The 19,934-nt window shown below is 42.0% G+C and overlaps 1 protein-coding gene across 10 annotated transcripts in view; it reads right to left on the bottom strand.

The window, feature by feature from the left end:
• ERC2 (ELKS/RAB6-interacting/CAST family member 2) overlaps positions 1-19,934 on the bottom strand; it is a 660,221-nt gene that overhangs the window by 517,759 nt on the left and 122,528 nt on the right. For all 10 annotated transcript variants that reach the window (XM_048488070.1, XM_048488069.1, XM_048488071.1 and 7 more), the window contains one exon: positions 1,267-1,341. In XM_048488070.1, coding sequence (XP_048344027.1) covers positions 1,267-1,341 — 75 coding nt within the window. The remainder of the gene's footprint in view (positions 1-1,266; positions 1,342-19,934) is intronic.

The following is a 19,934-nucleotide window of genomic DNA, read 5'->3' as shown; positions in this document are numbered from 1 at the left end:
GTCAAATGGATAGAGTTTAAAAGTGCACATTTCTCTCAATATCATTTCTTGCCTGCAAAATCTGTGATTCTGATTCATGGTTATTCATGTAGTGTAAACATTTGATGTTTTGTTCTCTTTATATTGTAATCTGCCTTGAATTCTGGAAGGTAGAAAGACAGTAAATAAATGCATGCATGCATGCATTAATTAATTAATAGGAATACTGTGGACTACCTCAGAGGAATTTTAAGAGACTAAATCAGTGGTGGGATCCAAAAATTTTAATAACAGGTTCCGATGGTGGTGGGATTCAAACAGTGGCACCGCCGCACACATGCACCTCCCGTCCCTATTGGGCAGGGAGGTTGCTTTAGTACCCCCTTCTCGGCGCTCAGAAAAAATGAGTAACCACTTCTAGAGAAGTGGTGAGAACTGGTTGGATCCCACCTCTGGACTAAATACATTGAATATTATTTAGAAATTAGTATTAGTATTTGGAAATATTAGTAAACTCGTTAATATAACATCTATCATGTAAACAGGTAGATTCCAAATACTACAGGCCAAATGTATGCATAATTACATTCATGTGATAGGATCTGAAAGTTTCTAGACTTTCAAGCACTTTTAATCCTTTTCTCATCTAATTATGATTATGTTTTTTTCCTACACTTAAGGTCATCCTTTCCAGGAAGTAATCTCATTGAAAAAAATGGAACTTATTTCCAATCAGATTTGCTTAGGATCACTCCCTAGGTATACTATTTGGTAGAAATGATCTGAAAAAGAGAGAAATACTCCCTAGTGCCATTTGAGTAAATGTCTACAGGAATCTTTTTCCTGACGAGGCAAGCTAGCAACAGGTGCAGAGAATGATTGCAACAGATGATGCAGAACGGAGAATAAGCCACTTGCTTTGATACAATGTGAAACAGCTACGTATGCTTATTTAAAAGAATTATTAACGCATATTTCCTTTCTGCTCCTAAAATCTGCAAAATCAGTTTGCCATAATCAATGCTACAAATATCTCATACTGGTAAACAGTCATTATTAAATTTTAATATATGGACTTTGCTTAGACTCAAACTAAGCAATGCACTAAGAATGGGACATTTAACCAATTTACATTCATTTAAAAACAAACAGTGGGTAGGTGAAGAGATATGTTCAAATTGCGCAGTTTATTTTTTATCATTAAAAGCTGCAACTTTCACTAAACCAAGAGGCATTGATAGTGATCGTGCTAAAACGAAGTGTATCAGCAAGCATTCCAAACCATACCTTCATTTCTATGACAGTCTGAAGAGCTTTCGTTTTAGCTGGTTCAGGCTGAAGTTGGGTTCTTCTGTGCAATTCCTGTGGAGGAACACGATAGAAGTAAGCTTGACGACTCATTTTCCCATTACTCTGTCAGTTGTACAGACATATTACAGCTCACAGCAGAATTCAAAGTTCAGTGTTCAGACATTCACAAGCCCAAAAGCTACAGGTGCATCTCTGCCTATAAATCCCTCTAGCATCACTGCAGACTGTTAGCTTACATTACAGCCAATGCCGCCAGAACATGCGCTATTTCTGAAACCTTTATCAATAATTAATGTCAACTGTGACAAAGACAGCGTGTTGTATTTGGACTCAGAGAGATTACAACACTGCTGCCTCTGCCCAGGCATCGGATAATAAGTCATTCAATTACAGTACATTATATTGCCAATTCGAAACGATGGGGGAAAAATAAATGTCATTTAAAATCTACGGCTGAACTTCACTTCATAGTTTTTCCACTGATATTTGGAACATGCAATTTATAGACATTACTTCAAATATGACATTTACAGAATAGTAATTATATTGTGAGTTTATGAAGTTCCATTTAAAGTACCTTTTTATATTGACTTATTTTATTTTCTTTCTGATATGATAGTTTTGGAATGTACACCATAATCTCTAAACAAGTTTATTTGAATATTAGTCCCAAAAATTTCAGTCCAATCCAAATTAACATTTGTGAGTATTAGAGTATCTATAGATAATAACATTATATAAGATGATGTTAATGAACAAGGATAAATATTTAGGAAAATGTTTTTTGGGAAAAATCTATGAGGATTTGGGAACAGCCTCATGTGCAAGCTACATTTAAAAGGAAATCAATTACCCAAGATCAGTACCCATTAACACAATCTGTTTTTGCAGGAGACCTTTTCAGTGAACTGCACATATAATAATTAGCTCACTCAGTTAAAGGATAATTTAGATGCTTTCAGATTAGACTACTTTTTTAAATTCATTTTTAATTTTTCCCCTTTTTGATTCATGCTAATTGCACTTCAGCTCCTACATCCATTGCCTCTTCAGTATCAATAATGACCAAAATAATTGTAAATTTCTCCACCCATTCATTTATTTACTCCATTCTGTCATCGTTTGACTCACTCAAAATATGTATTGGGTTTGATGTACTGAGCTTTTTTAATGTATTATTTTAACCATTAAATACATAATATATCTTTATTTCAAACAGTGGCGTAACTAGGCAAACTGGAGCCCTGGGCAAAACCTGAGTTTGATACCACCCCCAGGCGCGTGCCCGGTGCAACACGCACCCTTCAGCCCCCTTGTAGCTGCACCCAGTGGCGTATCTAGGCAAACTGGAGTTTAGCGCCCCCCCATGGGCAGCCGCCCTCCCTCACCGTGACCAAGCAATGATTTTTTACACCAGGTCGTTTCAAAGTCACCATCACATTATAGAACATGCCCCAACTCACAAATCTGAACTCAGCAATAAGCCATGCCACACATAAGAAATAATTTTTGAAAACATTTTCAAAATGCTTTCAAAATGTTTTATTACTGCTATGAAAACATTTTATGGTGTTGTAGCCAGTCCCCCCAATTGGGGGAAACAGCATCACTTTCAATGTTATTTAAACTGGGAACCCCAGATTCTCCCTTTAAGGTGGATTTAAAAGGAGAATCTGGGCTCCCTAGTTTAAACAAGTGATGCTGGAATCCACCCCCAAACAGCATCACTTTCAATGGTGTTTAAACTAGGGAGCCCAGATTCTCCTTTTAAATTCACCTTAAAGGGAGAGTCTGGGGTTCCCAGTTTAAACAACATTGAAAGTGATGCTATTTTGGGGTGTATTATCCCCCACCCTGAAATAGCATCACTTTCAATGTTTAAACTGGGGACCTCAGATTCTCCCTTTAAATCCATGCCAAAGGGGGTGGATTTAAAAGGAAAATCTGGGGAAATTTGGGCGGTGCCTGCTGTCAGGGGTACAATTGTTAAACTAGCAGCACCAAACTTTCAGGGTATCTTTAGGAGACTTTCCTAATGATACCACCCAAGTTTGGTGAAGTTTGGTTCAGGGGATCCAAAGTTATGGACCCTCAAAGTTGTAGCCCCGATCTTCTATTAGCTCCCATTGGAAACAATGGGGGTGGGGACACCCCCTTTGGGAGTCCATAGCTTTGGACCTCCTGGACCAAACTTCACAAAATCTGGGTGGTATCAGTAAGAGACTCTCCTGATGATACCTCCCAGTTTTGGTGAAGTTTGGTTCAGGGGGTCCAAAGTTATCGACCCTCAAAGTTGTAACCCCATCGCCTATTAGCTCCCATTGGAAACTCCCTTTGGGAGTCCATAACGTTGGACTCCCTGAACCAAACCTCACAAAACCTGGGTGATAGCATCAGGAGAGTCTCCCAAAATTTTGGTGCTGCTAGCCTAAAAACTGCACCCCCTGCAGGCCAAAAACGGAAAACCCACTAAAATACCAAAAAACCCCACAAACGAACCCTGCATTTTTGGTGCCCACCACAAGGGGGTGCCCTGGGCAACTGCCCACTTTGCCCAATGGGCATTATGCCCCTGATTTCAAATAATTTGATGACTTAATAGTATTGGACAACGTAATGATCATGGCTGATTTACCAATCAGCCATTTGACAAGACGATGGTAGCGAAACCTCCCATAGTTTGTGTCACTGAGTTTACACTAACAGGGGCTCCATTAAATTAAATTTTTGATCCTCTTCAGAATAAAAAGTTGCACTGCGCAGAGTTCTCTAGCAGTGGGACTCACGGGAGCCACATGCAAGCCGAAGGCCTGCTGGAGTGAAATCTATGGAAATACAGCCCCACCACTGAAGCCAATCCAGCAGAGGTCTTTATCCATTCCACACCATCTGCCACAAAGGACTAATCTAATGCTATTTCATGAAGAATACTGGTGGAAGTTGAAACCAGAGATATTATCAAGAGAGAATACATGAAGACAATTCTTGAAGCCAAAAGAACTGAAAAGCCTCAAAGCATGACAGATGAAACTCTTTCAATTGTTAGGCCGTTTCCGCACGGCCCCCCAGGCGCCCCCACGCCGGCAAGAATTCTGCCGGCGTGGGGGCGGAGGCCGTTCGCACGCAAGCGTGCGAGCAGCCGCAGGAGAGGCCGGCGGACGACAGGCTGCTCCGCATGGAGCCGCCTCTGCCCCCTTCCCTGTCCCACTCACCTTGTCCCCGTCGTCAGCCTGCTGGCCTCCGAAGCCCCGCCCACGCTGCCCTCCGACCTCCAGGGGTCGGAGGACAGTGAGGGAGGGGCTTCGGAGGCCGGCAGGCCGACGACAGGGACAAGGTGAGTGGGAAAGGGAAGGGAAACAGAGTATTCCCGGTGGTGCCGTTCGCACCACGCCGCCGGGAACACGCTGTTGGGGCAAAAACAACCCTTTAAAGGGTGGCCTGACGCCGCCCTGGGGGAGGGGGAGCGAAGCCAGGTCGGCGCTGCTGCCTGTGCGAATGGCTCCCTGGGAACGGCGTTTTTGCCGTCCCCAGGGCGCCATAAAAGGGCCGTGCGGAAACGGCCTTAGATAGATCAGAAGCCAAAGTAAAAAGTGAAAGAAACAGCAAACAGAAGTCTAAATCCAGTGTTACAGTAACTTGCACATAGAAACAAAAAAACCAACCCTATTTGAGACATGTAGATTGCATTTTCTTGACCTTACAAGTACTTAACGTGAAAATCATGGCTCAAGTATTATATGGAGCCCCAATGTGGATTCAAGCTCTAAAATCTTCTATTGAATGCATCCTGACTGACTTCTTGCATGTTCTTTTTGGAGCGCCTAGGTGCATAGCCTTAACAACTGTGCTACTACAGGTGAGTATGAAGCAAATTTCAACTATAGCTTGGTCTTCAGCAATCAACTTCCAGCTGTTCCTCATTCTGCCTGATTCCCATCTATTTGACCAGGGGTCTTCAAACTATGGCCCTCCAGATGTTCAGGAACTACAATTCCCATCAGCCCTGCTACTTGGCCATGCTGGCAGAGGCTGATGGGAATTGTAGTTCCTGAACATCTGGAGGGCCATAGTTTGAGGACCTCTGTATTTGACTGACTCCCAGGCCCACAGGATCTGCAAGAATGAGATGTTACACTAGGCCTATGCTTGAGGACAACAGGGACAGTTTTGTTCTACCTGGCCGCCCTGCTCTGTCCTTCACTTTTTTCCCATTCTCTTTCCCAGTATCCTCTCCCTTTCTCATTTCTTTTCTCTCCCTCCTCTCTCCCTTCTTATCCTTCTTCCATTACTAGCAGGGGCAGTAGAATTTTTTTAATGCACCACTGGAAATTATTTTAAAATTCATTTAAACTATATGTTATTGATCGTTAGCTGCCTTGAGTCTTATCTTGATTGAGAAGGCAGAGTAGAAGTCTAATAAATAATAATAAATATGGTGACCAGGTTTCAATCTGACTCCCATTCCACCCTTTGGAACTGATGTATAAACAACAAACTTGCTGAGCTGGGTTTATCTATGTCCTATTAACTGGAGCTGGGATTAAACAAACCCTGTGCAGAAGTAACAGAAAGGCTCCAGTGATGAGATTCAAATAATTTAACAACCAGTTCCAGTGATGGGATTCGAACAATTTAACAACTGGTTGTTTACAAGCACCATTTTAACAACCGGTTCTGCCAAAGTGGTACGAACGTGCTGAATCCCACCACTGCAGAAAGCCCTGAAGAGTAGGATTGGTGAATGTTCATAGTTGATGTGAAGTGATTCTGCTCTCCTTTTTATCTGGGTTTTGTGCTTTCAATTCCCCTTTCCTACAATAAAACTCTACCTTATCTTACAGTTACTTCTCATTGTAGTTTGTTTCCTTAGCCCATTTTAACATGCAAAGCTAATTGATAAATGTACAGGCACCCCATGTGAGCAGAGGTTATGTGCAATGGTGGGATCCAAAAATTTTAATAACAGGTTCCGATGGTGGTGGGATTCAAACAGTGGTGCCGCCGCACACATGCACCTCCAGCCCCTATTGGGCAGGGAGGTTGCTTTAGTAACTCCTTCTCAGCACTCAGAAAAAATTAGTAACCACTTCTAGAGAAGTGGTGAGAACTGGTTGGATCCCACCTCTGGTTATGTCCCCGTGGAACTCAGGTTGTTGAATCCATTACACATTTCTGCAACATGTGTACAAAGCAGAGCAATTATGTTAGCTTCATTCATAGCTACCTATCCAGTTCATTCTGTGGATTATCATCTGTTATACCTCCTTTTGGGATCTAGCCAGAGGACTACAGAAACTGTGGCAAAAGTCATCTTAAAGGCACTAGAACACAGTCACAAAGTCTTGGAACTCACCTGACCAAATGGGTACAAAGGACTGATCCAATTTTGATCATGGTCTTATTAACATTTTACTTTTAAAATGTATTAGATTTATCTTTGTATGATGTAAATGCTTTAATTTGAACTGTATTGTATCTTACTGAATGTCTCTATTAGGCCTACCCTGAGTAAGTCAAACAAGTTGCAGTGCTTTATGGACTATTCTATTAAGAACAAACTGGAACAGACGACACATTACTGGCAGGAAACATTGAAAACTTGAAACAACTGAAGAAGGTTAAAGCAGAAAGTACCAAAGTAGGAATCCAGTTGAACATCAACAAATAATAACTACTGTGGAATTACACAAATTTAAGGCTGACAATGAAAAAACTGACATTGTTCAATAATTTCTATTCCTTGGCTCAATCATAAAGCAAAAGGGAGACTGTAACCAGGATATCAGAAAGAGATTAAACTGGGAAGGGCATCTGAGGCGGATTCCCACACCTTCCATAACTTCTCCAGGCAGGGAAACATTCGGATTTTGCTGCCATTGAGCTGGGGGCAGCTGGGCACCCAACGTGATTGTTCCTCACATCAGTGGGGGTGCCCCAAAAGCATCAGCATGTCCCTCTGCCACTTCCCAAGGATGTCCTTTTCATTCAGACTGGTCTGTAAGAGCCATGGCTGCCTTGATTGAGACAATCTATCTCATCTTGGATCTTCCTCTTTTTCTGCTGCCTTCAACTTTTCCTAGCATTATTGTCTTTTCCAGTGAATGTTGTCTTCGCATAATGTAAGCAAAGTACAACAGCTTCGGTGTGGTCATTTTAGCTTCTATGGGGAATTCAGGCATAATTTGATCTAAAACCTACCTACCCCATCTGAAGTTCAGGTGGCAGCCAGTCATCAGGCACATTCACACCTTGCATAGTACAGGGTTGCCCCCCCCCCCCCAGTTTATCTTGAGGTGGTGCCAGTGGATGGGGAGGGTAGTAGTGATTATGGAGCTCCATCCTGGATTTTTGCCCAAGAATTGAGAAACACTGAGACCACCCAGAGTGCCATCTGGTTGATTGGTAAAAAATGCAATTACTATGACTAATGCATTGTCAGTTGTGATATCCATTTTGTGGAATTATTTATTGAACATGTATGGAAAGATCCTTGATTATTAACCTTATTTACAGGGCATGAATCTGCAGGTCTTTTAATGATTAACTGACAGGTTTTGGTTTTATGTGGTATTTAGTTTTGCATTAAAGCATCTGGCTTTAATGTCTTTTGTGACTGAAAGTAAAGTAAAGCTTAATGGGCACAGGAAGGGTGGAGCAAAAATGTTCAAACAAACAGATTTCAGTCTTCAAATCTGCATTAGCTGGCAATACTTGAAATACATGCTAAACAAAAGAGCACCAGACTGTTTTGCTCAGAACATAGGGCTGGCTCACCACCCTATGGCCCAAAGCAAACCCCTGCTCCAGATTAGAGTCTACTGCTCTTAATCACTATACCATGCTGGCTCAACTTTTCAGTACTAAGGTCCAAAAAAGCTGTCTATCATTGTTTTAGGGCAAGGCCCCAAGCATAAGAATACTCTGTCTGAAGCTGTAGACATGGCAGTTAGGACCTGCATATTTGCAGACATTTCATTTTATTCTAGCCTACAACTTTATCTTTCTTCTGCCTAGTCCTGTTTAAAGTTATACCAAACATTTACTCTTTTTGTCGAGATTTCTGATACAATACCGTTTACCAATGAAATGCTGTTGACACTTAAGCTAAATATGAAAAATGAAGGTTTTTATAGTTTTAATCCCAGTTGATCCAATTTTGACCATGCCTGCACTTCCCTAGATTTCCATTGATGATCCATTTTTCAAAGGGACTAAGGCAATCAGAAATGCATAAAAACATAAGCAGTGGATACATGCTGCTCCATCACAGTTGGGGACTTCTTTAAAAGAGTTTCAGTTCTCTTTATTTCATGTTGCCAACCTTTTCCATCCACTCCCACTAGTAAAAATGACTAAATAAGTAAGTCCCCATTGTGTAGCAGGTGCATTCATATTTAGGGAGATCACTATGTCCACAATACAGTATGATTCAGACAATAAACTGTACATCAGTATGAAAAGCCTGGCTATACTCTGATCAACGATTACGGAACAAGCTGAGAATTTTTCTTTTTATAAAAAGCTGTAATTTTCAGTACAGCTATCGGTAAAATGTATTCAATTTCCACAAAATGGTGAAAAACTTTCAGGATCTGCTTTTATAATTCTAACAATCTAAACATATAATTGCCTAATGTCATGACGACAGGCTTCTAGCCAATCGCCGCACAGGACTCAGCCATGTGTGGAACTCAGTCCTGGGCTTCCTTCCCCTCACTCCAAACACCAAGCTGGGTCTGCTGGGGCAGTGGCACCTTGCCTGACTATAGTTAACGGATTCTCTTGCATTCAGATGATCCCACAAAGTACTTGGTTTATTTAAAATGTAACTGTCCATTATATCTGAAACAAGACACAGATTCTAATAGGATAACAGAACAAAAACCAAGCAGTGGATTATATTGTTTAAAAGACTTTTTATAAGTTTTTGGATGTAAACACATTATTGGATATTGTTTTGCTCAGATATTATTGCACAATAGCAATAATTCACCTCCTAGATCGTCTGGTCTACATAGGAATAACTGATACAGCTACATGCAATAGAAAAGAAGTGCGGATGAAGTACTGCTTGAAACATTTTAGCATAAATATTTATAGGCTTCCTGAAGTCCATTAGCTCCACATTTTAAGGAATGCTTTCCTCTTCAAGCACTGAGAGTTTCTCAGGAATTTGTTTCGTATCTTCATATGTAGTGCAATAGGTTGCTACAAGATTTACCAGCTACTCTATGGTGGCACTTCACATGCAAAATTTTCTGGTCAGGGAGGTTCAATTTTCTCTTCACATGCTTTTAGAAGGCAGTTGATTTTACTTCAGAGAATATTTTCAGAGAGTACTGCACCTAAGCTTAGCAAAGATGGCCACTACACAGCAACATAGACCAATCTAAGGCTGCTCTCATATGAAATAAATAGCAGGACCCAGCCACGTGTTGCTGTGGCAATTGTCCTTCTCATCACAGTCCGCAACCCACACAGATGTCCATGCAGGTCCAATAATAACCAGCATAGCCTTTTGGGGTGGTCAAATGGAATCCCTCTTTCCCTTTTCAATTCACAGTGTTATATGGTGGTGTCTTGTTTTTTTAGTGTAAGGTAACCCTTTCCATTCCACAACGGAACTGTCCAGAGTGTGAATCCCACTGTCCATGAGGCTGGTTGACACGCACAGTCCTGGCTTGGGTAAGGCAGAAATGGGGCAAGGAAGCTATCCCAGTCAGGCAGCAGAGGCAGGGTGGTGAGGCATTCAGATGGAGGCCAGCTCCCTGGGTTCTTAAAGGGCCATGTGCAAAAGAAGCGGAGCCAGTAGTGTTCGTTCGCCCCCATCCCGTGGATTTTCTTAGAGGAAAAAGGCAAACTCCAGCTTGCTTTTAGTAAAAGAGAGCTGTGGCGAATATGGGTGAGTAAGTGGGTAAAGTGGTGGTTGGATGTGAGGGAGGGCAGAGTGAGGTGTGTGAGGATGAGCTGGATGTGTATTGTGTGGTAGCAGTGGGTGAGGCACAGAGAGTGAAAGTTACCTGCGTGTGAGGGGGGGAACCCCACCTGACGTCTCACACGGCAAAGTGTGTATGTGTTTCACTTCCACTTGTATTACCTAACAGTATTACCTATTTACTGTTTTCACTGCTCATCTCTGCCCATCTGCACGAACATTCTAAGCCCTCATACCTACCCCTCAGGCCACAGACAGGCTGCACTAACATTCTAAGGGTGACAGTTAAACACAGCCCACTTCATGGCCTGGGGCACCAGGAAAAAGATGTTTTACCTGGCTCAGGTATGGACTTTTGGCGATTTGAAGGTCCGATTACCTGCCCAGAACAGGGAGGAACGTCATGTGAAAATTTGGGGGCGATCCATCCAGCAGTTTCGGCGTTAGGGTGTGACTAACAAAGTCACTGTTAGCTTTTTATATATATAGATGTAGAACGTGTTTTGAATAAAGCTTTGAATAATGTACAAAAAAAGATGAGCCACTTGATAAATCAATCACATAATTTAAATAGTCACTGTAACATGCCTAGGATAGGCTCTTACTGTCAAATCAGTCATTGGTTACATTGAAAGATGGCTCATAGAAGATTTGCAATTTGCTTGCAATTTTTATATGTTAAGGTAGCAATTCTAAGAATGCTTTCCTGGCCTATTGAATGAAATAGAGTTTACTTCCAAGCAGACCTTTTAGGGTTGGTCACTCAGGCTACTAGCAACACACAGCACAAGGCATAATCCCAAACTGAAATGGAATTTCCTAAAAAAAATGAATATAAACTTTAGCCTGTTTATGCTCTTCCACCCAAAAAATAAGGCACTGAAATATCACTTACTGCAATAATCTGAATAAATTAAATACATTCAAATGAAGTTTGACAAGCCCACTCTTAAAATTTTTAGATTCTTGTACATTAGATATATGCCGAATCGAGTATTTGAACAAATGAGTTTCACTGTTTCTCCTGTATCATAAAATGCCTAGAAGTCTTCTAATTTCCCACTATTCAAAACATTTGGCAATGTATATAAACATTTGTGGTAATGCTATATGTGTGATTAACTATCAGAGCAAGACAATATTGGAAGAAATGGATGTTCCTACAAGCAGATTGTCCAGTCATTCCCTTACCATTACATAATGGTTTAAAACAGGGGCCAACAGTCACTCTTGTGGCTATTGCAGTTCAAATCATAAAGATGTCAGGATGACTGCAACTACCACTAAAAATTTTATCACTAATCTTAAACTAGCATCTGACAGTATGACATATTTTATGTAGCTTTTAAAATACGTAGTCAGAGCATACCGTGAGCAAAATCTGACTCTTTGTTTCAGATTAAAACTACCTTCTGGTTTACGTTTAAGGCAGTTATATGAACATTAGTCCATCTAGTCCAGTATTATCTGCTATGACTGTAAAAGTCTCAAGCAGAAATCTTTCCCAGCGCCGCTATCTAGTATCCTTTAGACATGCTAGGGACTGAAAAGGTAAATGCATGCAAGACTCCACCCTTCTACAGTGTTACACAGCCTTCGGGTTTTTAATTCAGGAGATGGAAAACACGACTTCAGTTTGCTCTTTGAACAGGTCACAGTTCTTTAAGCACAGACAGACCAAAGATAAGGCAAACCAAAGATCAACTGGGTGGGTGCACCAGAGATCAAGGCAGGAACAAACTGTAGAAGGGCCATTGATCCTCTGATCACTCAGGAAGGGTTGAGGCTATTTATGAAGGTAAGTATATACAGCTGTTACTAGGGCCACAATCCTGCAGGTACTTACAGCTGAACTTTAGTCTAGCATCCTGCAAAACCTCATGATGGATCTTGATTATCATAAACCTCATAGGTAAAGCAGAGATCATAGGTAAAGCAGAGATTATCATAAACCTCATAGGTAAAGCAGAGAGCCAAAGTAGCCAACCCCTGCTGCCAATGTTGAGCCTCTGCCAAGTCTCTCCATCTCCTCTACTCCAGGGGCTCAGTGGGTGCCCATGGGATCTTCAGAAAAGGGTGGATTTCATTGATAGGATTTTCTGCACCATTCATGTCTGGCTCCTGTTCATGAGCCCTTTGGTTTTCTGATTCTATGCTTTCAGCAACTGGTCTATTGGAGTCCTGGATTTCTTAGGGCCCAAGGATTGTGAGGTTTTTCAGGATATTGATCTCCATAGGGTTAGATACCACAACCCTCTGATTTTTCAAGTGGGATTCATGAGATCCAACACTGACACTACCAATAATGATCCAATACCCAGATGTCATAGTCATACCTCTGCCAAGATTTATTTTAACCATATGGACAAACATAATATTAAACTGTCTGATTCCAAAGGAGCCCTATATGAATGGAAAGGCTGTTTTACATGTTGTACTATGGCATGGAAAAATACATGAAACTACATCCAAATGAGTTTGGTCTGATTTGGCATGGTTTTTCTTATGAGCTTATGCAACTTGAAATAAGAGTGCTGATACAGAAGTGTAGGCGGGGGGGAAATGGCGCCTGCATCAAAATGGCCCCCAGGGCCCCCCTGCCCACCCCCACCCTCCACCCTCCCACCCCTTTACCTTAGTTCAGCCGGCTGCAAAGAGCAGCCAGCTAAAAAGCTTCTGATGGGGCTGGTAGGGCGGGGAGAAGGAGGAAAGGAGAGGTGTGTAGAAGGTGATTTTCTGCCCCCACATGACCAGGGGCGCCTGGGACATTTGTTCCCAGATGTCCCCATTATAGCTATGCCACTGTGCTGATATCAAACATATGGTTCGAGCAATCTGCAAGCTAGGGGATTGGTTAAAGTGGTCCACCCATGGAGATTCACAGATCCTACCAGATTCCAGTATGCACTGGAGGGGTGGGGGGTTAGGATTCCAAACATATGTTCTAAAGAGGCTAGCTTTGTTGGTTTGTAATAGAACAGGAAGATTTGAGTTCAGCAATACATGGAATACCAATAAGATTTCCAGATACCCTTGAAACCTTGCTGGTAATAAGGAGCAGTTAGAGACAAGTGCTCAGTTGGTGCTATAGTGGGAGTTTGGAATATGAAAATCTAGAAAATATTGATAAGATGGCCCTTCACTGATCTCATCTCAAGGCAGAACCTGGGAGACAGCTAGAGAACCATGGTGGAAAACTCGTACTAAATCTGACAGAACATGTAGTAGAGCTCATTGGAAGACCTATGAAGCAGTGGTGACAGCAGCAAAAAAAGCTACTTCTCTGCTACAACCTTGGAATCTACCAGACCATGAGCATCCCTACTGTTTAACATATCTCAACATCTGCTGACTCCTAAATCTGAGCTGTTCTTGTCTCAGGAAGATGAAATCAGTCGAGATGCTTTTGCAAAAGAAAATGCTGATAAAAATCTCTTTTATACATTCTCATTTGGAAGTTGGCTCAGACAGAAGACATTCCTGATGCACTCTCTGGTCTGTTGATAGACTATTTTAATGGCCAAGAGCAAACAAATAGAAACTGAATCATGACAAGACAGAGGTAATGCTGGCTGGGAAGGCTGAGGCCTTGAAAACATTGTACAGCTCACATTGCTGACTTGATTAGGCTACATAAAACAGAATTGTTCAAGAGGGCATTTTTATAAAGCAACTGAAAATGTATTTGATTCAGGAAGAAAGGACCATACTGAGTACTAGCTCTTTTCAATAAGCATTATCCTGTTTCCACCACATTATCTTCCACTCACGTCACATAACTTTCTGCATTGTTCAACTCATCATGTTTAATTTATATATTTTTTTCAGATTTCTGTAATCCTAATTCTGTTACATTTCTATCAATTGCATTGACTTTCACTGCGTAATCCACCTTGGGTGTCAATGAGAAAGGTGGACTATAAATAATGCACATAATTAATAAATAAATTACCACTTTGTCCATTCCTTCATTCATTTAAAACATTTATTAGACACTTTTCTACCTTGCAAAAAAACAAAAACAAAAGTGGGTTAAAATTTTACCCTCTGAATCTCTGTTAAAGTTTTTGGTCACTTGCACAACACCTGTAGCAGTTATGTTCATTTTACTCAGAGTTCTCCGGGTTCAACTTGTTATGAAGAACATCATCTTAACCATTCAAAATTAACCATTTGAAATGCATTTATTTTCTCCCTTTCCCTCACACACAGAAAGAAAGACAGCAAGGAAGAAAAGGACTGGGAGGAAGGAGACTCAGAAAGATGGAACAAATGGACAATAAAGCACAAAGAGCTAAGGAAACATAGTAATATAACATTTGAAAGAGGGAAGAGATACTCTTGAGCAACCATATCTCTTTGCTGTACCAAAATGATTGTTTTAGACACTGCTGTAGAGGCCAAAGGAGGGGGAAAAACCTTTGATGTTCTTACCAAGCTCTAGAATAAGATATAAAGAGGAATACCCATAAATCCAAAAAAGGATGAGCGCTCATTTATTTTTCCAAAACGTAAATCGTCGTAGTATAAAATTTCTAGCCAGTTACTTTGAGGTCCTGCCTGAAGATAGCTAAGCTACCATGTCATAAAACGTTGACAACTTTAAGAGTTTTCTTGAGTTACACCAATGGGCTCCAAATAATCATGGTAAATATTACTGCATTTCATGGAATTTCTAGGCTTCAAAGGAATACCATTTATGGCAGTTTCACTTGATTACTGCACCGGGGGAGGGGGGCATGTAGAGACCTGGTAGTGTACTTTCATTCTACAAGCATGCTAGGACAGGCACCTACATTCCTGTGCTCAACTATGTGCCATAAATTGCAAGTTTCATTGTGGCATTTTTTCAGGGCATTCAGGAAGGGAAGATTTCCTGGTTTAGACTTTGCCGCAAGTAGCAACTGGGACATGTCAGTCATCTCAAACTCTGAGCAAAGGTCAAACCTATGTCTCTGCCTCTTCTGAAGCGGGAAATAAAATGTTCTGGCATCAACAGCTGGCCATCTCCCCAAAAAGTAAGATTAGGATATACCTTTTTACAATTACTCGCAACGTAACAACCAACTACCAAGCAGGAGGACTTTGTCATCAGTTTTCTCTGAGCTACCTTCGGTCTACCAGAAGGCTTCGCGAGGCCATACAAATTGTGTGGATACAAAAGAGATCAATAAAGTAGGGTTCTGGTCATTTAAGACTTTAAGATTGCAAACCTGCAACTTCAAATCTGTACATGCTCAGAAATGTCAAGCTAATGTCAGCATTATTGTCAGGGGCTAGCCAACAGGAATACATCTCACCTGTTTTTAAAAAAGCTACTCTGGCTGCCAATTTGTTTCCAAGTTCAATTCAAAGTGCTGGTTACGGCCTTCAAAGTCCTTCATAGCCTAGCGTCTACATAGCTAAAGGACTGTCTCTTCTCATATATTCATGACCAGTTGTAGTTCTCACTCTCACAGACATTAGCTAGACCCCATGCCTTTTCTGTCATTAGCTCTCACGCTATGGAACAGGTTCCCTGAGGAGATGAGGTTGCTGTCATCTCTAGAGGTATTTAGAAGGAACTGCAAGGGTGCTCTGCTTGCTAGGACTTTTAATGGAGTGTAGACTGCATAACTGTGTAAAACAGCACCTGGGGCTCACTCTGGGTGCCACCCCCCACCCAGCTGCACCTTGGCCCTTCACAACTGTGCCCCATTTCCAAACTCCCCATGGAATTTGGGGCACAGGTGTAGCTGAATGCCCCATTCCCAAACTGTTATAGCCTGAGACAAGCCCATCATCGTCATGGAGACCATGAAATCTTGAGTCACTCTTGAGTCACTCTTGAGTCACTCTTGATAAGGCCACCTTGGCATAAATGGTGAAGTCCTACAAGACAACCAGCTTAGGAGTCCTTAAAACCAAATCCGAGGCCATGTCTACAAGCTCAGGCAGGAAGATACTTGAACAGCAGGGTGGGTTGTACACCCACAGAATCCCAATCTTGTCTTGCACTCCCAGCACCAGATACATGCTCTCAAACTCAGCAGAGTTGTGGACATTGAGCCGGAGGATAGAATACCGATAGACTACAATGATACCACCTTCCCACCATCCGTAATTCAAAATGCTAATATGTGAAAACTTTTCCAAATTAATCTTTAACGGCTAAGAAGACAAGAAGAGCCTGCTGGATCAGACCAGTGGTCCATCTAGTGCAGCATTCTGTTACCAGTTACCAAGGAGGACAAATAGGGCCCAAAGAACGAAGCTCTCACGTGCTGCTGACTCCCAGCACTGGTACTCAGGGGTTCACTGCTTCTGGATATGAAGGTTCCCTACAGTCACCACAGTTAGTGGCCATTGATGGACCTTACCTCAATTAATCTGTCAAGCCCCTTTTAAAGCCCCCTTCCTATACTCATGGCCATCATGACCTCTTCTGACAGTGAATTCCACAGTTTAATTACTCTTACTTAGTAAACAAGTATTTCCCTTTTCTGTTCTGAATCTATTTCCCAACAATTCCATTGGGTGTTCAAATATTAAGAGAAAGGGAGAAAAAGCTCCCTCTGCCTACTTTCTCCATCCCATTCATAACATTAAAAATCTCTGTCGTATCCCCTTTTATCCACCCTCTTCTATACTGAAAAACCCCAGACTCGACTTTCCTCACAGGAAAGGTTCTCTTACCCACTAATCATCATTGTTGCCCTCTTTTGTACTTCTTCCAGTTCTGCAATGTCTTTTTTTGAAATGCAGGGATAGAACTCCACACAGTATTCCAAATGAAGCCGTATCGCAGCTTTAAGCAAGGCAATTACATATATATTGGCTATTATATTTTCAAACCCTTTCCTAATAATTCCTAGCATTAAATTTGCCTTTTTCACTGATTCCACACACTGGGTTGACATTTTCGTTGAGTTTTCCACAACAGCCCCAAGATCAATTTCAGTGTCACTCAGCCAGTTCAGAGCCAATCAGCATATATTTAAAATCAAGATTTTTAATTCAATATGCATCACCTTACACTGAATTTGACACATGATTGTCCACACAACCAGTTTAGAGAGAATCTACTTGTCCAGCCAGACTCAGCTGAGCCCAGAAATACTGAGGACTCCTCCAATGAAGAGCCAGATGGTGCAATTGGGCTCCACCTTCAACTGGCACCAGTGGAGTTGCAGGAGGAGGTGGCCCCTTTAGAGTCAAATCCACTGCCACAGCTAGGAACCAGAACAGAAACTGTGGTATCAGATCCAGACCATAACCAGGGACCAGCACAGAAACTCCTCAGCCTCCCAGTGCTAGGTCAACTGCAGGAAGCCCAGCTTGCTCTCCCCCAACATCTTTGAGGCCTGTGAGCAGTGCAGAAGAAGGCTGCATAGCAACCTGCAGGGCAGGAAGCATAACACATGCCTGGCAGTCCTGCGCTACCCCAGTCTCAGCAGCAAAAAAGGAGTGTTTGTAGGAGCAGGGCTGACATGATGGCCAAGTCCTGAATAATTTTGCATCATCTGCAAACTTGGCTACAACCCTGCTCAGACGTAACTCCAAATCATTTATGAACAAATTTAATAGTACTGGTCCCAATACCAATTCTTTTGGAAGTCCACTACTCACCTTCTTCCAATGCAAGAACAGTCCATTTATTCTCTGCTTCTTGCCACTTAACAAACTTTTAATCCATAAGAGGACATGTCCTCTTATCCCATGATTGCTAAATTTGCTGATGAGATTTTGGTAGGGTACTTTGTCAAAAGTATTTTGGAAGTCCAACTACACAATACTTACCAGATCACCTTTATCCACATGAAGAACAGTTGGAAGAACAGTTGGTTTTCACACCCAGCATTTCTCTACCATAAGGAGTCTTAAAGTAGCTTATGAACGTGGCTCCACCTTATCCCACGAGCTGTTCTTGCCATTTGGAAGGGAGTGGGGAGAAGGGGCATTGGACACACCAGTTGCATGCTTCCTGCAGGACAGGGCCATTGGAGGCAGCTGGCCGGCTCTGTGGGTTTTCTGCAGCAGGCCAGAATGGGCAGGGCTTAGGACCAGGCAGAGTTTAAAAGGTGAGCCCTCTGCAACCTCTGACCTGTTTGCTGCAGCACCTCTTCAGACCTGTGGATTACAACTTCACTCATCAGTTTGGCCACCCCCTTTAATCTCTTGGCAGCAGCAACAGTGTGTCCACACCCTACTCACTGTCCATGAATGGGAATGGCGCAACTTGATTCTTCTCACTCATGGAGCGACCCATCTGGCTCTGGAGTGGAGGATTGCGGTGGGCTCAGCAGCAGCAGAGAGCAGCAGCAGCAAGGAGGCAATTCAAAAGCAGCTCTGGGATTCTTCATCCTCGAGGGGACCAGAGGGAAGGCACATGGGATGGTTTTAGAAACCAGTTGGTACCTTTTCTGATTTGAGCTATGCATGGGTCTCAATCAGTGTAGTTTTATATGTTTTCTGGGATCTCTTAATTAAATTCTGGAATCTCTTAATTAAACATGCTGATTGTCATCTTTAAGTTGACATGAATGCTGATTTTAATAGCTCTGTGGTAACCATTGCACAGTATTTATGTCTCACACCAGGTCTCCAGTTCTGCTTAGGCTACTCCTCTAATTGACTCTCTGACTCACTACACTGGTGCACAGTCATTCATGTCTAGAAATCTTATTTTTGTGGCATGACCTGAGCAATCAATGTGAGGGGAGTTGAAATTATCCAGTATGACAACATTCTTCCCTTTTACCATTCTTATTTCCCTCTCCAGCAAAAAGTCTGCTTCCCAGTTTTGGTCAAGGGGATAATATAGACACCTACTTTTGATTTACCCCTTGCTCTCAATATCTCTACCTACAGTGATTCTAGGGGGAAGATTTTCCCCTTAATGTTTTCTACCTTACTTGACTCTATGCTGTCATTGATACACAAAACAACATCCCTAACACATCCTCTCCTTATTCTGTTTATATCCAAGGATAACAGTGTCCCATTGATTTTTCCCATTCCACCAGGTTTCCAAAATACCCACTATATCTACACTTTCATTTAGGACAAATGATTCTGTCTCCCAGATGTTGGCTCAAAGACTTTTATCATTGTCAAAAAGTCAGTTACCTCATTTCTCTAAGAATCCCTGCCTTCCTCAGCCATTGGTTTTCATCACATGGCCCTCCTTTGCTGCCCTACTCTCATTCTCAAGTTCTAGTCCTCATCAATATTTTACTGACAATTTACCACACCACTGCTTTGAGATGAGTCACTGTGAACCAGAAACTCTCCAGCTCCATCTTTCTCCCAGAAGTTAGTTTAAAAGTTGTTCTTCAACCTTTTTGATATTAAGTGATTTTAAGCATGGTTCCCTTTTGATTCAAGTGAGTCTCATCCCTTTTGCACAGGTTCAGAAGACTTCCTAGCCTAACAACTCAAAACCCTCCCTCCTAGCACTATTTTCTCATCCATGCACTGAGATCTCTAGCCTGTGCCTGTCTGACAGGCCTCGCAGGCAGAAGAGGCAACCGTTCTGAGAAGGCTACCATGAAGGTCCTGGCCTTTAGCCTACTTTATTTAATTTATTCTCCAAAACCACACAACTGTGTTTCCCAATGTCCTTGGTGCCAATGTGCACCATGACTATACTAGCTATTAGCTAACTAGACAACAGGTGTTGTCCACAACCTTCATACCTGGCAGGGAAGTCACCATGCTGTCAAAAGGC

The sequence above is a fragment of the Sphaerodactylus townsendi genome, linkage group LG03, assembly GCF_021028975.2.
Source record: "Sphaerodactylus townsendi isolate TG3544 linkage group LG03, MPM_Stown_v2.3, whole genome shotgun sequence".
Taxonomy (NCBI): Eukaryota; Metazoa; Chordata; class Lepidosauria; order Squamata; family Sphaerodactylidae; genus Sphaerodactylus; species Sphaerodactylus townsendi.
Note: the sequence above shows the minus strand (reverse complement) of the source record. Positions and strands in the feature narration are given on the sequence as shown.